Below are 27,947 nucleotides of genomic sequence, written 5' to 3' on the forward strand. Positions count from 1 at the left end.
TGAGAAAAAAAATGACATTTTATTGAATCTGCAGAATCATAAGTACAATTTGAAGTGCTGTAACAGGGCAACAGGAAATGATATCAGGTCCTTAATTCTGAGTATGTATTCAGAATGAGTTTGAATACACATGTATGTCAATATGCATATGGTATCTTTATTTTTTTATTTAAAAAATAACAAAATTATATCAAAAGCAAAACAATTTAAAATGAAATGCACAAAACTGGTCTGAATGCTAAACCCGATTGTGGATTACATGAATTCACTCTGCAAAGTCTACAGTATATAACCTTTATCATAGAAGCAGGGAATGATTCATTGAAGCGCAGGAGCCTACAATGGAGGCTGAAGGAAAGACTGGTGGACAGGATACTAGACAGAAACTGAGTGGAGACAGGGTTATGATATGATGTTATGGTTCAGTAGATGAGTGATGCCAGAGCAGAGGAGCGGCATTTGGCGCAAAGAGTCGAACTCCTCACTAACATCCAGGTCAGACAAACGACTTGCCCCGCCTCACGGCCCGGCCCCTGCCCGGGCCTCGCACACTTACATCATCACGCTCAAATTTGACGTTGCCCTCAACAAATCCATCCTGAGCCACACCTACACAACACTGGCTGTCTTTGGCCACTTTTTCGTTTCATCCGCAACACCAAGCGACAAAATGAACACCCTCAAGATAAAAAGAAAGTTCGGACTGGCTGCAGAGTCGTGGAGGCCGCCAGCGCGAGTAGCTTCATGATTAAATTAAATTTAAGCAAACATCATCAAGAGCCAAGAACAACAATCGCTCCACTTCAAGCCAACCATCAACTCGTCAGTTTACCCAAGAGAAACACAACCGTGAGCTCTTTAACAGCTCTCCGAGCTCGCGTCTGTTTTGCAAATAAACTGCTGTCAAGCAGAGGCTAATGCAAAATACAGGCATGCACACAGTGTGTTCATTCGTTCTGTTTGGCAACCTAGAATCCAGTTTGAGGTGTATTTTCTTGCTGATCCCGTGACGGTTTTCACCACCGCTGTCACCATTCCTCACATGAAACTTGCACAATTTTATGAATGCTCGACACCGACTTGCGACAAACTGGATTTTCCCAGAAGTCGACTTCGTAAAAATCATCACTTCCCCTCAGACGCATTCACAAAAAAAATATGAACCACTTTTTTTTTTTATCTGCAGGCGAGCCACTTCCCAGAGCACCATGACCTGTAAAAACATGTCCGCTAACTTACCTTTATGATACATATACAATTGTACAATGTCGTCTAGCTACATAGTGAGAGCCGTGTTTCTTTTAATAAAGTTGAACATGTTTCGGCCCACTCCCCACCCCCACCTGAAAGCACACCGGCCGGAATCGCTCAGGTCTGTGACAGTCACAGTGCATCACAGCAAGAAAAAGGGAAGATGTGTGTATGGTCAGGGGCCAATGAGATTATTTACACCACTGAGAAATGGTCCAATATCATGTTGAAAATCTAATAAGGTCCTCACAGAAATACACTATCTTGAGTGAAGGAATGATACAGCATTTCTGTGTAATAGCCAGCAACTTAAATGCTTGATTTTGTCTTATGAACCAACCTTGTTTACATCTTAGTGACCCACCGCCAACCAAATGTTGGTACATTTTGGCTGATTCGTGGGTCAAATATCAAAAATAGTCGACAACTTTGGGATTCACCTGCCAGAGAAAAGCTTCCTGTCTTGCATCGGTGCTTGGATGTGACTAAGAGATGACAAGCCTGCTTTGTGGGTGACCGGAGCATGAAATAAATCTGTTCTTTTAGGTTACTTTCTTAGAAGCTCCAGGATATTAAACCAAAGAGAGACCCACTGATCAGAAACAGGCCGTCCTGACCTGAAACTGCAGGTTTCAGTTTAATCCCACGACCGATCTAATACTGTGACTGCACGCGTCTCGATAAACTCTCCTGCCTTGGTTCATGAATTGGGTTGCTGGTTTTTTTTTTTATTTAATACACTTCTTTTTTTTTGTTTTTGAAAATAAACATCTTACAACAACGAGAAAGGCAAAAGAAGAACAGCATGAGAAAGACGACAACATTTAACACAGCCGAGGATTCATCAAGGTCTCTCACATTAAATGGAAAAAAAAGAGGAAAGACTGGAATGTTCACTCACAAAAACATCTAAAATAAAGATTCACAATACAGATTTGTGCTTGGCCTTTTCTTTTAACAATGGGTTTTCTTTGATGGTGATTTTGCAGCAGGAAGCGGGAGGGGCTTCACCTGTTCCCACCTTCTCTTTCCAAACAGTTAAATTTTTATCACCACAACTTTGTGATTCTCTCAGGACTGAAGGCATTCAGGCTGCAAAAAACAGGAAAAAGGGTGTATGTGCTGAACACCCACACCAACTGAGGCGATGTATTCAGTGTGGCTGCAAGAGATGGACTGATAATGTCCCCTAACTTGTCCCTGATCCCTCCTGTATCCGGCACGCCCGGGAAAGGCAACGACAGGAGGTGCTCTTCAGTTAGGCTACGATTCCAGTTTCACAACGATACCCACGACGCAGTGCGGCACGCGAGGGCGCCTTCTCAAGAGCACACCGGCGAGATGTGCGCCTGCAGCTATACATGTGTTAAAAACCTCTCCGTTAAAGACCGACGACTGGCTAATTGGTGCAACAGCGACAGGGTTAGAGGTTAAAGGAATGTGCACAAGTCCAAAATATTCAAGCTTAGTTCTGATGAGATTCCACACTGTGTTTCCAGTCTGGCCAAGATCACGCTGCAAAGTTTAAGCTAACAAAATTGAGGAAAATGCAACCCCCACCCACACTTCAAACTTCTGTTCTCCACAGAACGACGTCTGCAGCTGCGTTGACTGACTCGTGGGGAAAAGGGTCTTTTTTAAAAAACATTTTCTTCTCTGCTTTTGCGTCAGGACTGTTAAGTGCTATAGCTAGGATGGAGCTGTGTGACGCGGTGTGACCCCTGACATACTGCGATGAACCGTGAGTTTATCTTTTAAGACTTTTTGATTTCCAGCACGAGAGTGGAGCCGGGGCTAGGGGAAGATAAAGAGGATGACAAATATCCAAACGGAGACAGACATCAGCACAGACAGACCGACAGAGAGGCAGGCGGACAGACAGACAGACAGATAGAGGGTTTCTGTGGTGGAGCTGAACAGTGAGAGCAGAGCAGGGATGCAGAAGATGGGGGCTGGGGGTTCAGGGTCTCACAGGACAGGTTAGGGAACAAGAGTAAAATCAAGAGAAAGCGGCGTTAAGATGAGATGGCACTGGGCTTTTCCTTTCCTTCTTTCCCTCCCTTTCTCTACCTCCTCCTCCTCCTCCTTTTTCTTTCCCTCTCACTCAGATGGCCTCCACGTAGTTGGCGGGCAGCATGCCCTGCTGGCCGGTGCGCTCCACACGGCCGTACATCCAGCCCTCGTCGATCTGCTGCACATCTACGATCACATCGCCATCCTGGAAGGACACCTCGTCCTCATCGGCGGCAGAGTAGTCATACACGGCCCTGTACCGCTTCTGTGGACAACAAGAAGCACTTGAGTTAGTTCCCGACAGCAGCTGCCGCAGGTGTGGTCTGCTTGAAAGGAGCTACAGCCCAATTATCTCTGTAAGAGTGTTTTTTACACGTCTGCTACTAGACTGTAGCAATAAAAAGTCTCTGAATGGCTCAGTCACTGTCCAAGCCTTGATTGTGAAAAAAATGTCCATTATGATGTCCAAAACCCAAAGCCGATGTCTTCAAATGACCACCAAAACGCACAAATATTCAGTTTACTATAAGAGAAAGTTAAGAAAACCAGCAAGTATTCACAATTCAGAAGCAGAGGACAATGAACTTTTGCCATTTTTGTTCATAAAAATACATCAACTTAATCAATTCATGGATTATCAATATAGCTGCAGATCAACATTGCTTATAAATACAATGGGTGACTATGTAGGACCTACCCCAGCACTAGGAGGAGGGGCAGCAGCCGCCTGGCGCACTGGTTCAGGAGTGGGCTCATAGTGGAAGTTCTGAGAGGCTGCAGGCTGCTGGTAAGCTGCTGGAAAAACAGAGAGCAAAGTGGAAATGAATGAGCTTCAAACATGTTTCCTACTGTTACTCTGTTGGATACGAGACTCACTGGCAGATATACTGCGATTCAGCAGCAAGCTATAAGCCTGCAATCTGTGTTCGACTGTATTTACCGCCTGTTTGTCTGCGTGAACTCTTCGACAGTGAGGAATTCAAAGACAAAGCAAGCCAAGACCTGCATCCGATGGCTGACTGTTGCACAACCCGCTGAACAATGCCCTTCTGTGTTGAAGTGTAAATCAGGTATGTAAAATACAAACAGCAGGTACACCAGCCCGTCAAATCCTTAGCTGCAACTTTTCCACTGACCTCCAGAAGCTGCACGTCACTTCAGACACAATGTTCATAACGTTATTCATACTCAAATCAATGAAGCTGATGAGGTAAAACATGAAATAAACCATCTTTGTACTGTCTTCAACTGAGTACATGTCAAAAAGGAGAAGCAATTTATGCATGATTAGAATCGCTTTCTGTTTCTGCGTCTTTCGATTTCTGCTGCGCTGCAACTATATGTATAACTGAATGGAGGACGTCGGTGAACAAGTTACAACCAAGATCCCCTGAGCGGGGAACAGCCCGTGGCAGCGATGGAGCCAAGCACAGACAAGGCAGGAAGCTTAAAGAAGAAAGCAGATGCTTCGTGTACTTCTCTCAGAGAACCAAAAAATGGAGGAAACGAAAGGTTAAAGTTGATAGAGTTAAAGTTGATGGTTATATTTAGGTTTTATGTTTTTGGGGGATCTGGGTGAAGTGATCCTTTGATGCTATAAGAGAGTTTCTGACATTTCAGAAGTTGCTTTCTGAAAACTAGCCTCTTCTTCTACCTACTATTGTCTACTACTTTTACTGCTGCTCCTGTGTAACTGTTGACTGCTGCAAACTGTAGAATAGACTCAGTAAAATGACACATACTTAATAAGTTAGATAGAAGTTGTAGAGTGTGGGCGTGTGTTAGAAGGAATACCTGGGCTGGGGTTGCTCGGCTGATGATGTGGGGCCTCTCCTCCTGTCTTCCTCTTCTCAAACTCCTCATGGTACCTAATCTGCAGGAGACAAACAAAGTGTAGGGTTTTAGATCAAGATGGAGAGTGCATGCACCTCCACGAAACAGCCTCAAATCTACAGGTGCAGTCTTCCTTCCGGGAAGCTCTCACAGTGTGCAGTTCATTTTCTATCCACCAGAGGTCTCCCACCAGCTCTCCAGCACCCTTGTGGTTGTGGCGATAGGTGGGGCGTGCTACGTGCAGCGAAGCCTCAGGAAGCAGCTTGACACTGAGAGGAAATGACATCTGGTCGGCCGGAAGTAGTGGGAGCTCAGTGTTGCATAGCAACCCTTTCTGACACATCAGGAAGAACAGGTAATATGAGAAACGGGAACTAACTAAAGGCTTGAGCGCTTGGGGTGAGAATGAGCCAGCTAGATTCAAGAGGAAACACTGAGAGGAGGGGGATGGGTCGTATGACTAAGCACAGGAAAATGCAACTTCAATCATTCATAGTACTGCTCTTTAAGGTTTGACTTAAGAACATTCTTCTCAGAGTGAAAAGAAGCATCTGCACACAAACTTCGGGTACAAAGAGTTAATGATCAACCTCCAGCCTCTCCAGCCAGTGAGACAGAGGCAGCATTCAGCGTTACAACATGAAAAACTGAAACTGAGCTCTATGACTGCATTGAATAACCCGCCCGCCTTATTACGAGGCTGATAACAGGCTGACTCACAGCGCCTCGGTCAAGATTTACAACCCCGATTCTGTCCCCGCTTCCACCCGTGCTCAAAGAGGCCACTGTGCCGGCGGCGTTAGCGAGGAGTGTATTCACAGACTGGATGGGATGACGGAGTGTTTGTGCAAGGACAGTGAGGCGAGTGACTGCGAGAACACAGTGACTGTTCTCAAGTGCAATATGCTAAGTGAGAGTGTGTAAGGGAGATTATTTTGGTTTGTTTTGAGGGAGCAGGTCGAACAGATGGTGTGTGTATGTGTGGGTATTTGCGGGAAGTGGCCCGGGCTACTGCTGAACTAAGCCTCCTTACCCCCTCTCGATCTTTGCTGCTCGACAAGGGGAAGGCGACAGGAGAGTCGACTGAGAGCAAAAAGTCACGACGTTGCAACAAGACAGACAGTAAAAGTGAATCAAAGGCTTCACACGTTGACATGAAATTCTGGAGCTGGTGGCGAGTAAACAGGTTTTGTTTCTTAGCATCCGTGGAGGAGAGCCACAATGGGGAAAGACGTAGAATTGACTGGCTGTGAGTGATGCGCTGATTGCAAGCAGATGTCTTGTTTATCAGTTCTGAATAAAAACAGTCCACAACGCGCCCAAATCCATCCCAACATAATGCACTTGTTACCTTGATGTGGCTTGTGTGCGCGCACCCAGGAATAGATTTAACATGTGTGTATCTTTCTCTGTTTTCCAAATTTCCTTGATCTTAGACATGCAAGATCTTTCACCACATGAAAGCAGTAATTACCCATCACCCTCCACACTAATTATGCTATTTGCGAGGCCAGTGCAGAGCTAGTTATGTGTAATGAAGTATGTTTTTGTGTGCGAGTGTGTTTTACATGGAAATAAAAGCCCTTTACAGTTGGCTTAAGCAGTCTGGGGACACAAGGTAAACACTGCATTAATTTCTACATCGCTGCTCTGTATTTACAGAGAAATGGCAAATCAATAACAGGAGCTGAGGGAGAGTGGAGGAGAACGGCCCATGTGGAGAGCGATTTGAGGAGAATTTCTTTACTATAAATGAGGAGCAGAGGAAGCCTGACCCCTAAATTCCCCCAGGCGGAGCCGATCACCGCCATTCTAGACAATGCCTGCAAATCCGACGCAGCGTGTTTCAGAAGCGGCTCTCGTCTCTGCTCCGGAGAATATACGCTTCTATTTTTGACCGACACCGCATCAATCTGCACAGGGCATCCGAGTATCTAAGCAAGTAAAGAAAATCAAGCAGGCAAAACGCTCTGCTTCTAAAAGGCTCCTGGTGAGGTTTGAGGCCACGTGGAGGACAGAACAAAAACCGCGACGCAGCCGTGCCCGGTGGACTCTGCGGGTCACATTAACTGATGTCAGTAATTCAATGGGATGATCAAAGATGCTTAAAACACGACAACATGCAAAATATTCTAAAGCGAGAGCTCTCTATCTGGTGAAGCTCTCTGAGGGCTGAGATGAAGAAGGCAGTCAAAGGAAGTGTAGTGAAGCAAACGATCGCAGTTCATGCACTTTCCACTGGTGGAGTTAGCTTAGCATGCAAGGTTTTTAACTATGCATCAGATGAGTTAACCTGCCTGAAAACTGGCTTGAAGCTGTGATATCTGAAATTCTCAAGGAAGGAAAAGAGCCTTTCCAGAGCACTTCACAAATCCTCAGATCAATACAGGCAAAGACATTATAGACATATATAGAACATTAGATAGACATTTAGAGCTCCAGTATCATGATTTATAGAAATTAATAAACAGGTGAAGGGTGATGTTGTCTTGGCGACTGTGTTGCTGACACTTACATTGCTGATTTGTTCCTGCGTTTTCTTAATTCTCTGCAACTCTGGCGTGTCTGTGACCACGCTGAAACCTTTCCCTTTATTCTTCTCAAAATCCTCCTTGTAGAGAACCTGCAGAACAAATGGCATCATGTTAGACACAAAAAGAACTATAAAACATGCGGGCAAATAATATATGCCACATTTTGGCTGCGATGAATTACTCAGCCAGATGAGCAGCTTCAATGTGTCTTCGTGCGAGTCAACAAGGAAAATCCAACAAATGCCGCGCAAATGATTATTAATAGATGCTCTGACCTAGATTCTTTGAACATATACAGATTAAAGTGGGAAAACTGACAAAAGAAAACTGATGTGATTTTTTTTCCCTAATCATTTCCATTTCTTTAAAAGAAATTATGTAACGCTCTTCACCGACAGCATCGGATTTCACTGTCCAGCTTATGAGTACTTGTACTTGGTTTTGCAAATGGATCAGCCCTCAGCGTTTATTTGGCCTAATAAAATATTTTTACAGCAGGAGAAACTTGGTTTTACTGTTGACTTTATTACAGCTGGACAGCGTTCGATCAACTAACACGAAAACATTGTAATGTCACCGCTAGTGAAAAGGAGCATTTTTCTCATTTTTAAAGTATTGTCTTGACTGAGGATTGCCCTAAAAGTTTAGCCAATATTTTGACAGCATCATGCATTTGCTACTATAAACATTGCCCCACCTTTTCCTTGTACTGAGTTAGTTTATTACTTGCCTACCAATTGCATAGCTACTTAGCAAACGAGGAAGTTTTGAGTTCTGTGGTTTAAATGAACAGATGCATAAACTATGACCACAGTAAGCATTAGCAGCGTGTGTGAGTGTGTGTCATGCAAGCAAAGTGAGGTTGGCACTACGTATACTTTGGTGGTGACGTTCACTTCCTGTTTGCTGGGGAGGAAAGGCCTTACATACAGGACGTGGTAGCAACCATGCAACCATACATGGTAATAAAGAGAGTGTGTGTGAGTGTGTGTTTCCAGTCTTCCCTCCCTATCCTGACCCTCAGGGCAGAGGAGAAAATGTCCAGCCCATGCAGCGTCAGATGCGTATCCGAAGTTATAATGCATGGTGCTCTCCCTCACAGCTGCACTGTGGCTGATCTGCAGTATTCAAAACCACAACCACTCACACCACTTGTAACTAACCTGAAACAGGAAGTCAAGAACACGTTTTTGTTAAATTTTCAAACTAAAGGAAGAGCTACACGTTCTAGCCCTTCTCCGTCTGATCGATGATATTTCAGCAATGACAAATCACTTGAATACACCTCGCCACAACAACCTCCACCCCTTACTCCTGCCTCCACGGCGACTGCGCCGATTTCCTGCGCTACCAGGAAACAAAGCTCTGTCCCTCCACGCTCTCCCCCGACTTCCACGTAAGGTCTGACGCCGCTAAACAGACTGCTGACCAATCCTCTTCTCGTCTCCCGACGCCTCGTGATGACATGACGTGGTTATGATTCATAGATAACGTGTGTCTGCGTGATGCAGTGTGATGCTTTCCTATCTGCTGTCGCCTCCGGTGTGACGTCCACTGGGAAACTGGGTTAAAATGATGGCTGAGCCCCGTTCCACGGGAAATTAGACGAGGCTCTCGAGCCTGTGCACAAAGATAAGTCACGGAGAAGATTAATGCGGCCTCGGCCCATCTTTGTCCTTCATTCTTGCTCCGCTCCCATCAGTCTACATATGATCCTCCCCCTGTTTTTATTTCTCAGTCCTTATCTTTTGTCTTTTGGGGTCTATGCAACAGCTTCTTCTCCTCCAATCAGGCCTCTTCTTTCTTTCCCCACCCACACTCCCTCGTCTATGTGCTCCGTTTTCATTCATTCATTCATATTTTACTGCCTGAACGGCAACAGACAGTCGTTCCATAGAGCCGGAGCTCTTCCTCATTATAATCTCTCTCTCTGCTTCTATTTGCATTCCTCTAGCTTCCCTTCCTCTGGGGATTTTACTTTTATCTCTTCCTCTTTCACCCTGCACTCCTCCCTCTCTCTCTGTGTGTTGGTGCCTTCCTGTCTCTTCATTTTTTTCCCTCGCTCATGTGCGCCTCATTGCTCTCCCTCTCCTCCTCCCCAATTCGCTCTCTCCAGTTTCTTTATTTCTCTCTCTCTCTCAGCCTTGTTTCTTTCTGTTTCTCGTGATGAGGTGTGACAAACCTCTACCCTGCTACCATAGCAATAGGGTTCCCGTAGCAACGGAGCAGCGATGGCGGTGAGGGGTTAGATGGCCACGGTTCTCCACACAAACAGCTTCAACTTCCTTAGGCTGACACAAACACACTTAGAAATAGTGCAAAAGGCTTATTTTATATAATCTATAAATATCTGCACGCAGAAGTAGAATAGGCTATATTCAGTTATTTTTAAATATTTATTAGAATGTATTTGACAAGTGAAATGGGTAAAAAATAGGGTTATATTTTAAAATGAAACTTAAAGCTTAAATATGCAACAGTATAATTAGAAGTTCTTTAAAAATGACCTTTTCATTAAGGAAGTTTGGCTGACTCGCTGCACAATCAGCAGATTCTCCTCACTTTCTGTAACCAAAAGCAGATTTTAAGCAGTGTTTGCCTGAAGAGGACTTCACTTCAAACTGCGTCCTCTTTTTGATCATAAATTATTTTAGACCAATCTACTTCTGTCCACTGTGACCACTGTGCTCCCACGACTGCGATAGAGAAGAGAAAGAAAAAGGCCGACGCTGGTCTTAATCCATGATTACACGACTCCTTCACCATCACACACAAACACCTTTAGTGTAATAACCTCATTTTTAGGCTTGTGACCGTGATAAACCATTGTTTGTGGGGGGCTGTTTGGATGTACAGTCCACGCAGGAAAACACCATCTGTCCCCCGATCCCTTGGTTATCCCCCTCCTCACACGACCACTACCCCCACCCCAACACTCCACAAACCCCCTTCTCACACACACACACCCCGGTCTCATCTGTAGTGTTTGACACTGACACTCGGATAAGATGTGACGCTCTTTGATAAGCACCACCTCCCCTCTGGACAACACTCTCCACTGCTGCATGCTGGGAAAACAAGCGTCTCCTTCAGCGATTCCCTGTGGATCCTTCCTGATTCCCTTTCTCTGACCAGATTAACACATTAGCCTGTCCAGGATCTTTTTGTGATTAACGAGCCTCAAAATGAATTTGAAGGGGCATTTCTCCTCAGCTGTGCTAAAACAGGCTTTATATGTGTAATTTTGCATTTAAATGCAGCTTCCAAGCAGTTTTTCTGCCGTTACTTTAGTGATCACACCGATAGACAACTTCCTAGAAAACGAAGGAACATGCTCCAGACGGTAGGCATGAATAAGAGAAGTGAAACCTCACATGATGGCCTTCAAGGTTCAGGCTGCTTGCCACTAGTCTGTCACCCTAAACAATAACACTGCTTTATCTGTGATTTATCATGCTTTCTTTAACTACAGACGGCCAATGTGGTAAATCATTGTTAAAAGTCCGCTGGCGAGTACAAATCTCTCTGACTCTCTATCAGAGCCATCTTTATTAAGGCAATAACACATGACCCAGTTCAGATGGATATTTTGGTCTGATGAGTTTTTTTAATCCTAGAATATATTTGGGTCTTTGTTATTTTAGCCTCAGCAGGAAGAGCCATAGTAGTGTTTTCTGTGGTTACAAATCAGGCTCGGGACTTTTTGAGGCAAAAAAGGTCCATGTTCAGTACACATGGGTGGTCCTGGAAAAAATGTACAGCAGCGAAGACGCTGAGGAAGGAAGGATGCGTCAGTACTGCGCCACAGTAAACATGGTATAAGCAGCACTGAATTTATTAAGCTATAAGCCAGTTTGCAACCGTCATAAAAAGCATTCAAGTGACATCCTGACATATTAACGCTCCTGAGAGCAGCAGCGTAAAACAAGAGGGCCGAATATTCCCAGCACCTACTTGTGCTGAAAAATCGTCGTCTCCAGATTCCACCCGGTCATGGACCTGCGTCTGGGATTTTCAGGAAATTTGGTTCCCACAAAAGGGTTCAAATGTGGTCAAGCTTAGTTATAGCTAAATGCGTTTTTCCATACTAACCCTCCAGACTAAAGCTAAAGCTCAACCATGGGCAGGATTACATGCAGGATACAATACACAACTGAAACATGATGCTTTCTTTAGGTGTCTGGCAGTTTATTCAAACTAAAAATGTAAACGGCCTTTAAAGTGGTGTTTAAGGACATTAATGTTGCAATGCTTTCTTACATAACAAGCATTTTTTTCCAACTGTTGATAAAAGGAAATGGAAAGTGTTGCAAAACTGATTGAAGCACGGCTCTATTTGATAGTTCCATACTGAATTACTGTATTATATAATTTAAGGTCTGCTAGTATTCCTGTGTATTTCTGTTGGATTTGACATTGAAAAGACTGAACTGTTAAGGGGAGAAAGCTCCCTCCTCTTGCATACTGGACTGGGACTGAAAACTGTAACTGAACCAACATTCTTGCATTAGGATTGCTTATCTCTGACGCTGTGTACAACTAACCTGTATGTGGCAAGCAAAGCTTTCTTTGTTCTTGCCAATTACTGCTGCCTTTTTTGGCCCCCCTAGCATTCTACTTATTATACTTTTACATGAGGCCTCTCTTCAAGTCTCTGACTTGTCCATTGTGAATCAATTTCATGCTTGACTTCTCAGGTTTGTCTGAAAGCTGTGAGCATCTTGAATGTTCAAACAGGTCTGAATTATGACTGATTATGTTATCTGAAAGTTGGCTTTGTGGAAGCATTTACTCCCAGATCAATTTAAGGGGTTCACTCAAGTCAAGCTTTTCAAATTAAACATGCCCTTTTATAGTTTTTGTGGAGCAGTTGCCAAACTGTGTTTGTGTGTGTGCGCTTCACAGCTGGAGTTTGGTTTAGCCAAGAGCCCCATGAGTAGATACAAGCACAAAGAGTTACCTGGCTCTGCATCTTGCTCTGATGTTTGAGGCGGAGGTTCTCTGGAGTGTCAGCCACACAGGTGAAGTTTGTCCTGGGGTAGTGTCTGAAAAATAAACACACAAAACAGCGAAGAATGTCAGTACACAGTAAACACACACAGGCAGATGCCAGCTTTTACTCAGAGTCCCACTGTGACGCTCAAGCCTAGACTCTAAGAAAAAAAAACAAAACAGCATAACTCAAGCAGTGTGCAGTCTGTGGCCCCACAGTGGGGGTATTTGTTATTCAAGGTGGTCCTGAGGTTGAGTTAGGGGCCCCTGTAGACAAAAAGCATGTCAGTGTAACACACAATGCTCTGTCAGTGGGAGCCAAGGTAGTCTGAAAAAGAGGAAGTGCAAGCAGGGGCTGTGTGGGGAGGATGAGAGCCTCAAAGTTGCAGAGTTTTGGAGGCGAGCCATAGCAGGTGTGGAAAAAGCTTTCCAAGCTTATAAAACACAGGCATACACACACACACACACACACACACACACACACACACACACACACACACACACACACACACACACACACACACACACACACACACACACACACACACACACACACACACACACACAGGCACGGCCCCATGGGGGATAACAGGAAGAGGAATGGCACACAACAGACACAGCAACAGGGTCAAAGAGACAGTGGGTGAGTGTGAATGATGTCATGGGTAGCCCCCCCTTCAGCAGAGCGTGAAGGCGAGTCTCTTTTCTGAATGGATTCTGGGAATTTTCTTGACAGCCGCAGACCCATAACCACCAACCTCCTACTGCTCAGGAGAAAATGTTCTGCCTGAAACAAATATAACAAACATAAATATGCACAAGTAAGCATAAACACTCAGCTTCCACGCAGACATGCAGCACACCGAGCATCATTCCCAAAGCCATTCACCGCACGCTTACTTATTGATTACATGACCGCTGTCACAACGCACAAGTCAGTGTTTTATTCACTAGAGGTTTCTGTGCACAAGCAGGCTTCAGGCCAGCAATTAATGGTGCCTGCCAGTTTAGTGTGGTCCTTAAGGCAGCAAAAACACATGGCTTAACTCCAGCCAGGGAGGAAGAGCCCTCACAGCTTATCTAACTGCTCATATGGACTGCAGTTCCCAGCCTGCCTCAGGGTGCTGGGTGACCTCAAAAATCTTCACCACTATCCGTGCCTCTGGGTAACCCATTTAGGCAATATGTTTACCGTTTCCTTGACAACATGGTAAACAAACTGAATTAGCATTCGTCCTGATGTCATTATGGGATGTAAAAAACTTTAACAAAAGGATTGTGGTTGGCATATTTTACACAGTACTGTTATAAAAAGATATATGAGCCACTTTAAAGAAACCCCAAAAATAATTCCAAAGAGTGGGAAGCAGAGCATGAATGGATCTGAACGAGAGCAGAAACTGACTGAAGTTGGCATTTCGACTCTGTGAGATACAACAAACGTTTGATCTGCGCTCACTAAACTTTAACAACCGCTTGCACTCATTAGCCATCGGCACATTCAGATGCAGCGGTTTGTTTGGTTAGCAGCTGAGGCCGCGCAGGCTACAAACCAGCTAATCAAACAATGCAAATGAAGCTAATCTTTTAATGTCGTGAGATAGCTAATCACACGAGTAAAACAATGTTTTATTATGCAGACACTCACTCTGTCTTTTTCTCTTTTATCATCACATATGAGCCGCTGCTGAGTGCAGACCTCCAGAACTATCTGTTACATCTTAACAGGATGAGTGACACAAAGCTACGTGGCTAAAGAGCTACACTACGTGACACTACAGATGCTCATTATTTGTTTTTTTTCACTCTCAATTTCCATTCGTCAAACTGCAATTTTAGGAATACGTGTAACTGACAATTGTGAATCTCTTTGGAGACGATCCAAAAATAAGTAAAAAAAATCTAAATGAGTGTCTTTTTTTGTGGAATGTTCCTTGATCAAAGCTAGGAAACTAATAATATATGTTCATTTTTCTCTGGAGTTGGGTGTGTCTGGTTTGTGGTGGAACACACTTCCTTTCACAGAGCATCACTGTGCTTGAAAACCCGAGCAGCAGAGGGTGTGTGTTCGAGCCACACACACACTCACAACCAGGGTGTGTTAATGGCGTTTCTGTCATCCTCAATGTGTCTTTGGAAACTGTCTTTGCGCTTAAGGGTCAGTAAATTGCTATACAAACACATAACAGGGTTGCAGATAGAAGCTTAGTGACTCAGTGGGATCGTATAATGTGTGTCTGAGTGTGTGTGTGTGTGTGTGTGTGTGTGTGCAGCCATGCTCGTGTTTTCGAGACTGTTTGAGGCTATGAGTGAGTCACAAGAACACTCATCTATCTGTCAGGTTGTATAACAAGGTAATAAGTCGCAGACGGGAGTGGGTGACACATGCACAAACTCAGTTAGCTCTGTGAACGCTAAAGAGGGAGTGATCAAAATGGAGGGGAGGTACTGCCGGGGTGGAGGAGTGAGGGGCCACGCATGTGTAATCACACATGCACACACACACACACGCACACACATTGCCTACTGTGCAGGAGGAGAGGCCTGTTTGCACAGCGGAACCCGGAGATGTTGTGGCCGGCTTGACCCTGCGGGACCTGGAATTGTAATGCATCATTCAGCAGGAACATTTCATCTACATGTGCAGTACATCCATCCATCATTTAACAAGTTCAACGACTGACTGAGCAGCAGGTAACTGTAAGCACTGGACAGAAACCTCATGGAAACACACACATCTTGGTAGACCAGTTGGTAGAGGCAGAACTGATGAAAGGCAGTGAGACGTCTGCTGTACAGCAAGTGGCAGAAGCTATTTTACAATGAAGCTCATATATCAGTTTGTTTGACATTTTACTGACTGGGTCTTCCTGCTGGTCAGCTTCCCACAAGCCCTTTCCCAAACCGATATAGAAAGCAGCACGGCTCACAAACCAGGAAGTGACCAGCAGTGTCATGCCACAACGTATCAACAAATGACTGATGAAATGAAATGGGAGAAAAATGGCAGGCATTGTGCATGATGACACTAAATCAAGATATCTGTGACTGGTTTTAACAACACCGCATTGATTCAAATAAATTTCATCATCGGTCATTAAGGCAGCGACCCACTGATGGCTCCAGCAGTCTCCAGGGGAAATGAAGAATTTATCTGTCCACTCATCTGCCCTCCTAAGTGATTCCTCCCACTGTGACTCCAGCACCAGGGATGGGAATCTCAGGGAAGAGGTGGGTGGGAATAAAGTGAAAACAAACAACCCTATATCATTTACAAAGGACAAATATAGAGCAATAACGATAAAGTAGCTATCTCACGGAATAATAGCAGAGAATGTAGCCTGCATTCCTCTCTGGAAGCTGGAGGCTCTTCCACTGATGATGTTTACTCGAACGAAGCTTGTTTCAAACAAATGGAAAGAGGCATAATAAACAGGCACTCAAGGGCCGTGCTCCTGCTGGTGAGTGGAGCCAAAATCAGGAGCAGGAAAGGGAAAAGAAGCAGCTACTTCAGTCTGTGGAAACAGAACTGATAGTAGGACAACACCTGCTGAAGGTGGTTAACACCTAGCTGTAGACGTGAAAGACTGGAGGTCGGGACAGGGGACAGGGTCATGCTGAGACATTAAACTCAGGAAATGTTATTAACTTTATCATGTTAATAACAATCATATGTAAAATTACTATACTTTATCATCTAATATAAGCTCATAATTAGACTGTAGACAGGTGTTTGGACTCACTACGGCTAATTAGACCTCTGCTTGAGTTGATGTTGGGTGGAGCTGAGAATTTGCTGTAGTCACCAAACCCCACACACTCAAATGAATCATGGAGGTGTTGTGCTGATCTCACAGGGGTACAAACAGCCAACGAGGGAGTCAGGGAGATGCCAGTAAGACCTTGTCCGCATGTATTATTTACCTACCTATTTCTGGTAGGCTGCCCGCATCTAGAGGTCCGACCACTATATTACAAATCCTACAACAGTGAAGGTGGGTCATGCCTCGCCATAGTAGGATTCGTTATTTCGTGAGTAGGTCTTGTCCAAAACCAGCGGTGTTGTACATATACATAAACATGTCCTGTTAGCAAGCACCAGCACTATTTGGCGACGTCTACCATAGAACAAAATCTAATGTAAACAAACGAGATAACGGCACACACTCGAGCCAAAACTCTGTTTTCATTGTCTACACATCAACACTGCAAATGGAGTTTTCTTAATATCTTCACCCTGGAAGGAGTTTTCCGAAAGCTCTGTTTCCAGTCAGTGGACGAAAGGCAAAACCGTAGAGAAAAAGCTACGTCTTGACAAATACCTGTGTAAGTGTGGACTAGGCCTAGCCAAAACAACGGAAAACACGTGCGCCGGTGTACCATGGCTATGGGGATTTAATTACTAAGTTTATGGCCACAGTGCTCCTACTAAGCAAATTCAAACCTTTCACAGTGACAGGAACGATGACAAGTACCATTAGGCCTTTTTCATGGAAGATAATTTGGCATGTTAAAAGCAGAAAAGGCACAGGTGTAAATAATAAAAGTAATGATGGCTTGGTTCCATTTAGCTGGCTCACTGTCACGTTATGGCTCACTGGGACACTTGAAAGAAACAGATCCATTGTTAATGTTATTAGTAACACATGTGTTTGTCCTACAATGCAAATGCAAAATGTCTGCTGTTAAAAACAGGGCCTATTGCATGATTTCCCAAGCTTGCATGGAGGTCAGATGCATGTGCTGACCTGTGAGCTGATACTCTGGAAACAGATCAACGCGTTTGGTTAACCTCAACATTTTTTGCATGCATGAAGGGTTTTTCCTTATCAGATCGACCGAGTGATAATTTGTTTTTGTCTGTTTAATACCCTCAGGTTAAAAATGCAACCTTTAATGGTGTTTAATGGTGTAAACATTACAACTTGAGAGAAAAATGTGAAATTATGGTGCGTGGTGCTGCTCCATTTCCTGAATCTATCACGCCACGAAAAGGAAAGCGATTCAAGTAAAATTAAACTATTGGAGTTTTCAGATCTGCCACACCCGGCCAGTGCTTGTTGTTAGCTAGATGCAGGCATGTGTACTTCCTGATGGGGAACATTTTTAATGGCTGCTTGTGTCTAATAAGGAAAAACACTACACACTACAGCAAGACCAAAATTTGCTTTGCGTTCAGCCCAAAATAAAAAAAATCGAGGTCCAGACATGTGGACAAGTAAGAAAGTTTTTCCTCAAGCACAAAAGGGAGAGAAACTAAAGTGCCATGTTATTTCACTCCATACTTGGCGCTAATCACTTGTCCCTGGTATTAATCATAAAGGAAGCCAAATTCTATAGAAACAGCTGACCACCAGTGAGCATACTACTATAGATTTTCCACTGGGGTTGAGAACGACAATGCTGGCATGGTGTGTTGATTTATTTCTCTGGCAATAAAAAAACAGATCCGAAGAAAATGCAAAAGAGCTTGTTGGAACATGAAGTAACGCCTTCTCTCTGCATTCCCTCTCAGAACATGCACTCACCCTCCAAGTCCAACACACAGAGAGGGAGGGGGAGAAAATCATTAGAAGTAACGGCGGAGGGGGATTCCACGGATTCCTGATGAGCTGTTAGTGTGTGAGTATGTGCTCAAGCGTGAGTGGACGCGCTCGTTTTCAGAGTGTCCGCCTGTGTCACTGTAGAGGAACTTTAGGAATTTCCTTTGTTGATACCTCCCCGCTTTCCCTACTGAGGAGGGAGGGAGGGAGGCACTTTCCCACACCACATATAGGCCTTTTCTCTGAGGGGGGAGCTGGAATAGTCACTGATAAACAGCAGAGGAGGGAGAGAGGGGCCTTAGTTGGGTTATAACATGAATACACACACATCCAGAGAGTCTAATTTCCGTCTGTGGACAGATTAAACACTGCTGTCAGTGTCTTCGGGATGCAGGCTGAACCAGTTGAGTATGAAAACATGTGACACGCTCACTGACACGCACAGAACGGCGACTTACGCATTGCAGTATGGTCTCTTCTCGAAGCCTTTGTAGTTCTTCATGTTTAGAGTCATTTTGCAGACCTCGCAGCTGAAGCATCCTTTATGCCAGTACTGTCAGAAACAAAGACACAGAGAAGACAGAAAACGATGAGGAGGGTGATATTTGAGACATCTGGCTCACCTTTCGCTGGATCCAAAAGGAGAGCTTACCACACACAAACACACGAAATCACGCATACGCCAAGTAGCACAGGAAAGCTAATTGAATGAGCGAGGCCAGAACAGCGTTCTATTCCCTTGAGCTTTCACAGGGACAAGAGCTGGGTACAGACAGAAAGAATAGAAACTGTTGGGACTGTGTGAAACAAAGTGAAGCAATGTGGAAACACTGTAGTTTGTGTATGCTGGCAGTGAACAGCTACAAAGAAACCAACATCCCCTTTTGATAGCTAATTGTATTGTTACTATTTATAAGTTGATCGGGGAAGCTGCGCTGGTGTGAGCAATGAGGAAGAGCTGTGAAGTTTGAGATTGACAGATCTACATTTTCGCCGTCTAATCTGGTGCAATCAATTTTCACACCTTTTGTTACTGAGCGCAGATGTATGTGGGCAAAATAATCAGTTTTTTTGTTTTCTGCATATGCAGCAACAGAGGCTGTTTTCAGTTGCTGTTGCAGAGACTGTGTTTGGTCTGAAAGCCACCTTTGGACTCTCCGTCCATCACTGCAGGCCTGCATGTTTCTTTAACTCCTTCATCCAGCTTCATAAGAGGCAGTGGCTCTATCTCCCTCACGACCCTTTCTCCCTTCCTCCCACCCACCCGCCTCCTTTCCTTTTCTCTCCTGGCACTGGGCTGATCTGCGGCCTGAGGGTTCAAAGGGGGATCGAGGGAGGGAGGACTGGAGCGAACTGGAGGGAGGGAGGAAACATGAAAGGAAGGAGCTGGAGAGCGCAAGAGGAAGGGCGCAAGCAGGGGAGGGGTGGGCAAGAGAGAGAAAACGCCAGAGAGTGAAGCAATGATCTGGCTGCTCCCGCTATCGTCAGGGGAAGGGAGGGAGGAGTGCACCAACACGAAGAGAGCAAGAAAGAATGGGAGGGAATGAAAGAGGGAGTCCTTATTAACATGGCCTCAGGGCGCTCTGTCATCCCTCTCATTCTTTCTCCCACTCTTTATCACTTTCTACACCAATTGCCCACACACAAGACACTAATCTTCCAAACAAACAGACAAGATGGTTCAAAATAGAGGGCGAAACTGCAGAAACACATCAAAGGACTACATCACTTACACAGTGTTTCGTACACGGACAACGCAAGTTTGATTCCAGACGATCCTCTCGGGACAAGAAGCTCAAGAAACCAAACATCATCTCCCTGCATGCATTGATACAGTCTGATGATATAGCATGTGATAAACAGCTGGCAGTAAATCACCAGGATGTTGAGGTTTGCTGCCTGTGAAAGCTGCAGATGGACAGTAGACACACAGCATTTCACTTCCTTCCATTATCGAACAAGAACATAGCTTCGGGCTGGTTTTAAGACCAGTCTCGTCTGTTTTGTCTGGATGTAACAGACCACCCAGGGTGGTACGCGATGACAACAGCAAAGTGTATGTGTGTGTTTGACATGGGTGTTTGTAGCTGTGGGCCAGCAATATTGTACTAAGGAACAGAAAAGAGTGGAAACCAAGCCCGGGCTCTATTCAGTGGAGCTGTGATCCGCAGCCAAACACACGGGGCCAAGCCTTCGAATGCAAACTCCTTATCCCACTATAACCCAATGGGGGGTTGAGGGAGTTGCAGATGGACACATCATGTTAGTCTTTCCATTGCTCTCAGTCTCCATTGTTCTGGCTAGTACTGCAATGGCAAATCCCTTTACAAACAACAGCATAGTGCAGGCAGATTCCACTTCCTCTAGCTTCAGCTGATTTGCAGCTGCAGTGGCTGCCATCTTTACATGCATACCGTCTGGTTCATCTACTCACAGAGCATTCTTCACCAACTATTGTCATCTCCTTCTCACTTCCCCATACCTGCCATGGTAAACCAGGGATCAACACAGCGTGACCCATATAGATAAGTGTAAATGCAATTCTGTCCGGAAGCAAAGTGGAACTATTATCAGAGCATGGACTTTGATACTCCTGCAGTTTCCCAGAGTAATTATTGACCTTGGATCAACTCCAGAGAACAAGCCTGCCTAAGCCTCACCCAACCGGCTAACCTACATTTCAAAAGGCAATCGTCGTCAGCTTCCCGCCATCACATAGATTAAATGACCCTTGCAGGTGAACAGAGGTCCTTCTGGAACTGAAATGCCACTTGGATGAACCGACAAAACTCTTACAGCTTGAACTACAGGTGATATGATCGCTCAGGCCACATTTGGAGGTGGTCAGAGCAGCTCATTTTTCTAGTATAGCTTGAATGCTAAAACTTAAATCTATCACTTATACTGATGAAGAAGGATCACCTGCTGAACTTAAAGCTTTATTCAGCATGCATTTAGCCACTGCAGGCACGTTCTCTAGCTGCATGGCTGAACATACATTTTAATTTAATTCTGTTTGCAGTTCCCCACAGATGAAATCAAATGTGCATAGGGAGGTGAAATATAATTAAAGTGGTCACTCAAGAAACATCTGAGACACATTCTAACGGCAGGCATGAAGCGCCACCCATCTCTTCTGAACCTAGTCTCATTGTGAATATATAGTATCTGGTTAGAATACATTCAGAATGATATATTAGGTCTAGGATTAAGACAAATAGATGCCAAAGGAAAATAAAGGGACATTCAGAGGATTGGGGGCGAGAAACATCCCAAATGTGTGTTAGAGAGGCTATGCAGCACTTGGCCTTGTCCAGCTCCAGGAAAACCTGGCTCTCTGGTGCCTAAGCAGGATCTGGCAGTCAGCTGGAAAATGAGGACACTGCAGAGACGAAGCCCTAGAAATAAAACACCCATAAAAAAACAGCGCTGTCTTCCTGCATCAGTGCAGCTCAGGGGCATGTGTGTACACGTATCTATATGTGTGTGTGTGTGTGTGTGTCTACATGTGTGTAGTACTGTATGTAGGTTATATGTCTCAGTGCATGATGCATGTGTGTCAGCAGGGATCCAAGGCTCCAGTCAAGAGCAAAAATGCTCAGTCAGCCTCACGACTCCCTCTTGGTGAGAACCAAATACAAGTTGGGCTAGACAAAAACCCTGGAGCTAACTGGGAGGTCAACACAACTTCAGACACCATGTAAGCGCACACGTCACACACAGAGGGGGGGGTTGGAGAGAGTCAGAACAGGAGTGTGCTCTCACATACTAACCAGACAATTAAGCGACTGGCTAACAGGCCCGTTGTGTCAATCATTTCCTACGCCAGTATTAGTGTGTAATCTAAATGAGGCAGATTTCTCGCTTTGTTTGGTCCGCTCTCCACAGCAACACATCGACCAAACCATTGTTGTCATTCAACTTTAATAAAAACACTGGTTGGAAACATTGGTTGGGTACCTGCCAAGTGACACGTAGAGCGGACAAATTTACCAGACTTGGCAGGCGCAATTTCCTGACACTGATTAGATGAAAATCTCTGACTATCATTTTATTTTTAGATGAAGAACAAAACAAACAAACAAGAAACCTCAAGTTTGCCCCATCTATAGACCGTGTTTAATGTATTTTCACAGTCCAGTCTACTGGTAATCACCAAATTAAGCATTAGAGTAATTTAGCGCTTCATAACACTGAAGGGCAGCCTGTAGGACCCTAATGAAATGTTTCATAACTCTTGGTCAAATCAGAAGCAATTAACTTCAGTCTAAACAGCTTTGTTTTAGCAGTTTTTATTGTTTGATTAGGCACACAGTTTGAAAGCTGCGCAGACACTTATTTTAAACCTATTGTGGCTAAATAAATCAGAGACACCACCATATACACACACAGAGTGGGCCATTACAGCAGCTTACTCTGTGTATGTGTGGAAGATTATTCGTGCGTAAGATAGTACATGCCTAAAGACAGAGTGCCCACATCTGGCTGGTGCTAATAGAGGAAACTCTAACTCATTAAAGCAAGCTGGTTAATTATTAGCCTACCTGATTCCATTCATTTTTAGCCAAGCCGAGGGCTTTGTTGCTGGCTAGCAGGCAGACAGTGATTTGAACAGACATGCTATGCTAGAGTAGAGTAAGCACTTCATACACTTTCCAAACCACTCCAGACTGTGATGTGCACTTAGTAACATACACACACTGCCGGCCCAGCAATGAGACATTTAAAAAAAGCAAAACTATCCCATCTGAGGAGCTGGAGATGAGCACAGTGCAGGTGAAATGGTAAAACACTTCCTTGTCATGAATCACCCGTAAAAATTCACTTTACAAGACGTCCAATCATGTTACTTTGTCACGTTGCATGTCTCCTCGCCTTCCTTTCTATGGATTCAGTTTTAAAGGCAGTGCAACCAATATAGCTCGAATATATTTGGAAAGCAAAAAGAAGCTGCGCTAGTTCTCTTTTCTGACAAAATGCACAAAGGAGAAGTACCTGTCCACTCACTGTGGAGTCAGCACCTCAGGTGACTTTGACTGTAATGTGTGTGTTCATGACCGTGAGTCATAAAAGGGAGGTAACTGGCGGCGGCTGGACCGATTCCTCGCCTCTTGTGGAATTTGGACAACATGAATCAGCGCTCGGAATAATCTGTCTAAATATAGGCGAGGTGATAGACAAATTCCTCTTAAACTGGGGTTAGAGGAAAAGTGTTCGTGCTGGACCATCAGAGAGCAAATGCAGACAAATCCTCCCAATTTGAATCAGAGCCCCTGCATAACACTACAAATTACTACATTTGCATAAATTGAAATATAAACAGTCAGGAATTTAATCATTACATGTAGCGTTTATTCACATGACTAACAATGGGGTTCATGATGTCAGCTCTCTTGTTCAGTAAAGAAAGTACAGAACTACACAACTTGAATACTATGTACTTCGACCTTCAACCCCCTTTTTTCAGCAATTTCCTGGGATTGAGAAGCAGAAGCACAATTGTGGCTCACATCTTAACTAGAAACCCCACAGTGAAGGCGAGAAGCAGCAACCAATTTATTGTCCAAATAACAAAACTTGGTACAAGTCAGTCGTAACTGTGAAAGCTGGACAACGGGACTACAGTACGTGTCAGACACATCGATGTGCGAGGCAAATGGTGTATGAAATCTGATTACTACACACACTTGTGTTAATGGCAGCTGTGTCTGGACATTTCAGATCATGGGAACCAAGAAGTGCGACCACCTAAGACACTAAAAACATATCTTTTACAGTTTATAGAAAATTTGTGAATATGTGATTCTTTCTTGCAATGAATATTCTGAGTCTAACACCAGCGGCAAGTTGGTGGAATCCTTGAAACACAGTGCTGTTTATTGTCTATGGGTACAGCCATGCAGATATGAAGGAAATAACTCCCTAGCTGGCTTTTGTCCAGCCACATTTCTTTTGACTTTTGTCTTTACCCTTGGACTGTTTTGTTTTGAGTGAGGCTGTAACTTATCTCTGAAACTTGATGCCACGTGAAGGATCATTTTTTGCACAAAAGCTGTCTGAAACAAGCAAACAGCTCTTGCCTCACCAGAAATCTTGCCAATATTGTGTATAAATGATTTGACACTGCTAACATATTCAAGAGCTACAACACATATTCAAGAGGCAGCAGTGATTTTTGTATTTCATACTTACTAATTAAATGACAAGCTGTCAGGGCACGGCAGTCAGTTTCTCGCATCATCGTCTCTAATCTTAATTTCAGTCAGCATGTTAAAGTTATTGTCCAGTCTTTGTTTTACCCAGTTGGGTAGAATCTCTAAGATACGGTCCCTTCTGTCTCCCAAGTGCCTGGAAAATGCATTCATCACATCCCGTTTAGACTATCGTACCTCACTCTATTCACGCTTAAGCAAACACAACCTTTCCAGACTTGCTTAATTCATAATACCACTGCCAGACTTGTCACTAATTCTAATAAAAGAGTACATATACATGAGCATTTTAGGCTAGTTTTAAGATTTGTTAATTACCACTTTTAGGCCCTGATGGGACTGGCCCCTGAGTATCTGAATGGACGTTTTTCCCATATGAGCCAAGCGTAGCCTGAGATCCTCCAGTGGGTCCCTTTTAGAGATCCTAGATCAAACACCAGGAGCAACTGGGCCTTTGCTATCAGGGTCCCCTCGCTCTGGAATGACTTGCCAGAGGAGATCAGGCAAGCCACATCTTTGTCCTCTTTTAAATCTCGAACGCACTTTTTAAAATGCATTTTATATAATTAATTTCTTGCTGTATGTCTAATTATCTATTCTTTTGTTTTGTTACTCAAATATCTTATACTTTTAATGCATTCTTACTATTATGTTGTCTTCTCTATTACGCTTTTGTCTTATTGTCATTTTATTGGATACTGTTTTTATTTTACTAGTGAGGTATTTTGTAACTGTTCAGAAAGGTGCTATATAAAAGTGAATTATTATTATTATTATTATTACTACTGGCATTGAATGTTACATTCAGTGAGATAACCACTGATTTACTGCCCGGTAAACGGCTACACCACTTCATACTCTATGGCATCAAGGCTCATATGTCACAGTTAAATATTAATAAATCCCATTAAGAGATGAAGGAGGACTGGTTCTCCTCATCTGCAGGTAGGAACAGGCTCTTTAATTCAGACATACAATATGCAGACAGCAAAACACTCCAGCAGAGAGGAGTGTTTCAGGGAGAGATGAGCTTTAACCACTCTACATGGATCTCTCAATTTACCATGAAAATACACACTTCCTGAGTGCTGAAAATGGCTATTAATCTACAAGTGACACACATACAAATCATTTCACTCCTCCAGATATTGCACATTAACCTAATTGTGGCCTGTTTTACTAGTACAGTTTGCATACTGGGCACTAGCAAAAAGGAAAAAAAAAGCACCGTTTTACTGTCGTTACAAGTTGCACTGGCTGCAGTTCAAAAGCTGCCCTCAAGCTACTCTGACAGATATGAGCCTGATAATTAAGACAAATATGCAGCTCTAAACTTCTTACGATCAACATGCATTTTAAGCAGTGAAGAGAAGCCAGAGAACAAGACAAAGCCATCACCAACAAGAGGCTCGACCAAAATTCACTTCCTGCCTTTACATGTGCTTGGCTGCCTGCTATGTCTGCTGGGCCCAGCCCTGCTATAAGGGAATGCAGCTGACAGACAAACAAGCCTCTGTGGCTCAGTCTCTCCACAGAGGGGTATTATACAAGGAGACTGTCAGGTAAAGGTATCCATCGGTGGCTGAGAATACCAATGCAGCAATGACTGAACCCTCGACTCCCCTGCCTTCACCTGAGTTAGCCTAGCACAGGGAAAAGGAAAAAAATCCCAGACAAATGAGGCCTCGGTTGCTTTAAACAAACTAGAAGGGCAGTGTATGCATGTGGCACGGAGAAGGAAAAGGGGAGGTTGTTTTGGCGTGTCTGAAGGGCTGAGCACTGATGCGGAATGGCAGCAAAGACAGACGGCAGGCTACTCTCCTGTGCTCGGTTCAGGGCAGGGAGACGGCACAGCAGGCCTCTGACAGAGCACGTTTTATGGGAGTGTCTGTCTGCTGGAATGCACTCTGCTTCAGGCCAGATCCCACAGCACGTTCAGGCTGTTCTTGTGGTTATTTGTTTCTCATCAATACCAGCCTTCTGACGTGACAAAACGACTCGTATTTTTAGGGCCGCTTGTGCATAAAGAGGGGTTCTGAGGGAAATCAATTCCAGTCCAGAGCACTTTGGGAAAACATTAGTCATGATGCATTCAAGAACACATCCATGCAGCCCAGCAGTAATGCATGCAATCGAGAGCTGATGTTACTTTAGATAATGTGCTTTGTATGCTCTTTTCCCACCTCCCCCCTCTGTCAACTGCAACAGATAAGCATGTCTCGACAGGGATTGATTTTCAATAGCCATTCAAACGTCCATTAGACAAATTATCTACTTGCCCCAAGCTCTGTTTTTTGGTAAAAAATATACAAGCATTGCTGTTCACATGCCAAACATTGCAGACCCCACCCACCTAGTATGTTACATGTGTTTCAGGTGATCTATATCTTGTCTGCAGTCTGAGTGCAGCAGGGTTTAAAAAATGCAGTTATCAATAAATTATCATCTTTATCTCCTTATACCTAAAGAGGTCACAGGTACACGATGTGCTGTGCCAGTCACTCAAATTGTTGCTCCCATGTGAATTAGGCACCTCGGCACAGTCACTACGGGTAAAAATGATGAGATTACCACCTTGACTGAGATTAGGCTACTGCTTTTGACAGAAAACTAAACCGAGGTGGCTCGACTAACGATCCCCGACTTGGATTAGCCAGTGAATTAGACAGACACGTCCAAATCAGTCCACGCTGCCGTGGCCAAAAAGCTTGGTCATGAGGCTCCATTGTTATTTAAAGGAACTCAGAAGTCTTGAGTGGTTTACTTTTTAGCGAAGGAAAATCCATCGACCACGGAAAACGTTTTTCGAGAGAGGTTAAAGGCGTTAGCTGAGGTTGTCAATCAGTTTTCTTCAAAGCGGCGGTGCCAACCAGGCCCAAGCCAGACTCCCCTGTCGGAAGCACTGAGAGGCGCTGGTTTGGGGTAAATCAATATGGTAGCTTTAGGTCGTTGTGTGGATGTAAAATAACGTTAGAAACGCAGGTTCCTTCAAGGGTTTCGTTATCTAGTCACACGATAAGGTGTAATTTCATTTCTGGTTCGCGCTGCTAAACCATCGCCTACCAGACATTCAAGCTAGCTGTTAGCTTACCCTGCTAACGAAATACCTGTTCAGTTGGGGTGTTCGATTCATTCACAAAAAATGTGAAAGGTGTGATTTAAGAAGAGCAGAAATAAGTGCGGCTGGGAAGCAAAATGAAGAAGGCGTATTAAGATTATTTCCAAAAAGAAGAATACGAAGTAAGACGGGTTTCTCGTGTTCTTACCTTGTCCAGACAATTCACTTTTTCCGTGGGGTAAACGACTAGATTACATCTGCCACATAACGGATTCATGTTGGAGGAATGCTCTTCTAGCTAGTTAGCACGGAAACCGCCGATGATACTGGTTTGTAGCTCTGTGCTGTCGAGTACTCACTTCAAAAACTGGCTATAGTGTACGATTACGATCAGTGGCCGACCAACACTAATCTTGCTGTACGTATCAAATCCAGGAGGTTGTTGTTGTCGTTGTAGCTGCACAGCTGGCTGTCAGTCCGCTAACCAGACACGGAAAGCGCGCTCCCGCGT

At 44.2% G+C, this 27,947-nt stretch overlaps 1 protein-coding gene across 2 annotated transcripts; it reads right to left on the minus strand.

Moving 5' to 3' along the window:
• On the minus strand, positions 1 to 27,946 carry lasp1 (LIM and SH3 protein 1). 2 transcript variants are annotated; one of them, XM_041956705.1, is made up of 7 exons: positions 27,645 to 27,946; positions 18,625 to 18,719; positions 12,592 to 12,676; positions 7,613 to 7,720; positions 5,059 to 5,137; positions 3,962 to 4,056; positions 1 to 3,529 (listed from the first exon to the last, which is right to left on the minus strand). In XM_041956705.1, the coding sequence occupies exons 1-7, from the start codon at positions 27,711 to 27,713 to the stop codon at positions 3,356 to 3,358; spliced, it is 705 nt and encodes a 234-aa protein (XP_041812639.1). In that variant the 5' UTR covers positions 27,714 to 27,946; the 3' UTR covers positions 1 to 3,355. The 2 variants fall into 2 exon arrangements, with proteins under 2 accessions (XP_041812639.1, XP_041812638.1); XM_041956704.1 differs by having other exon boundaries at positions 3,962 to 4,059; positions 27,645 to 27,943.
• Between the last annotated feature and the right edge of the window lies 1 nt (position 27,947).

The sequence above is a fragment of the Chelmon rostratus genome, chromosome 17, assembly GCF_017976325.1.
Source record: "Chelmon rostratus isolate fCheRos1 chromosome 17, fCheRos1.pri, whole genome shotgun sequence".
NCBI classification, from domain to species: domain Eukaryota; kingdom Metazoa; phylum Chordata; class Actinopteri; order Chaetodontiformes; family Chaetodontidae; genus Chelmon; species Chelmon rostratus.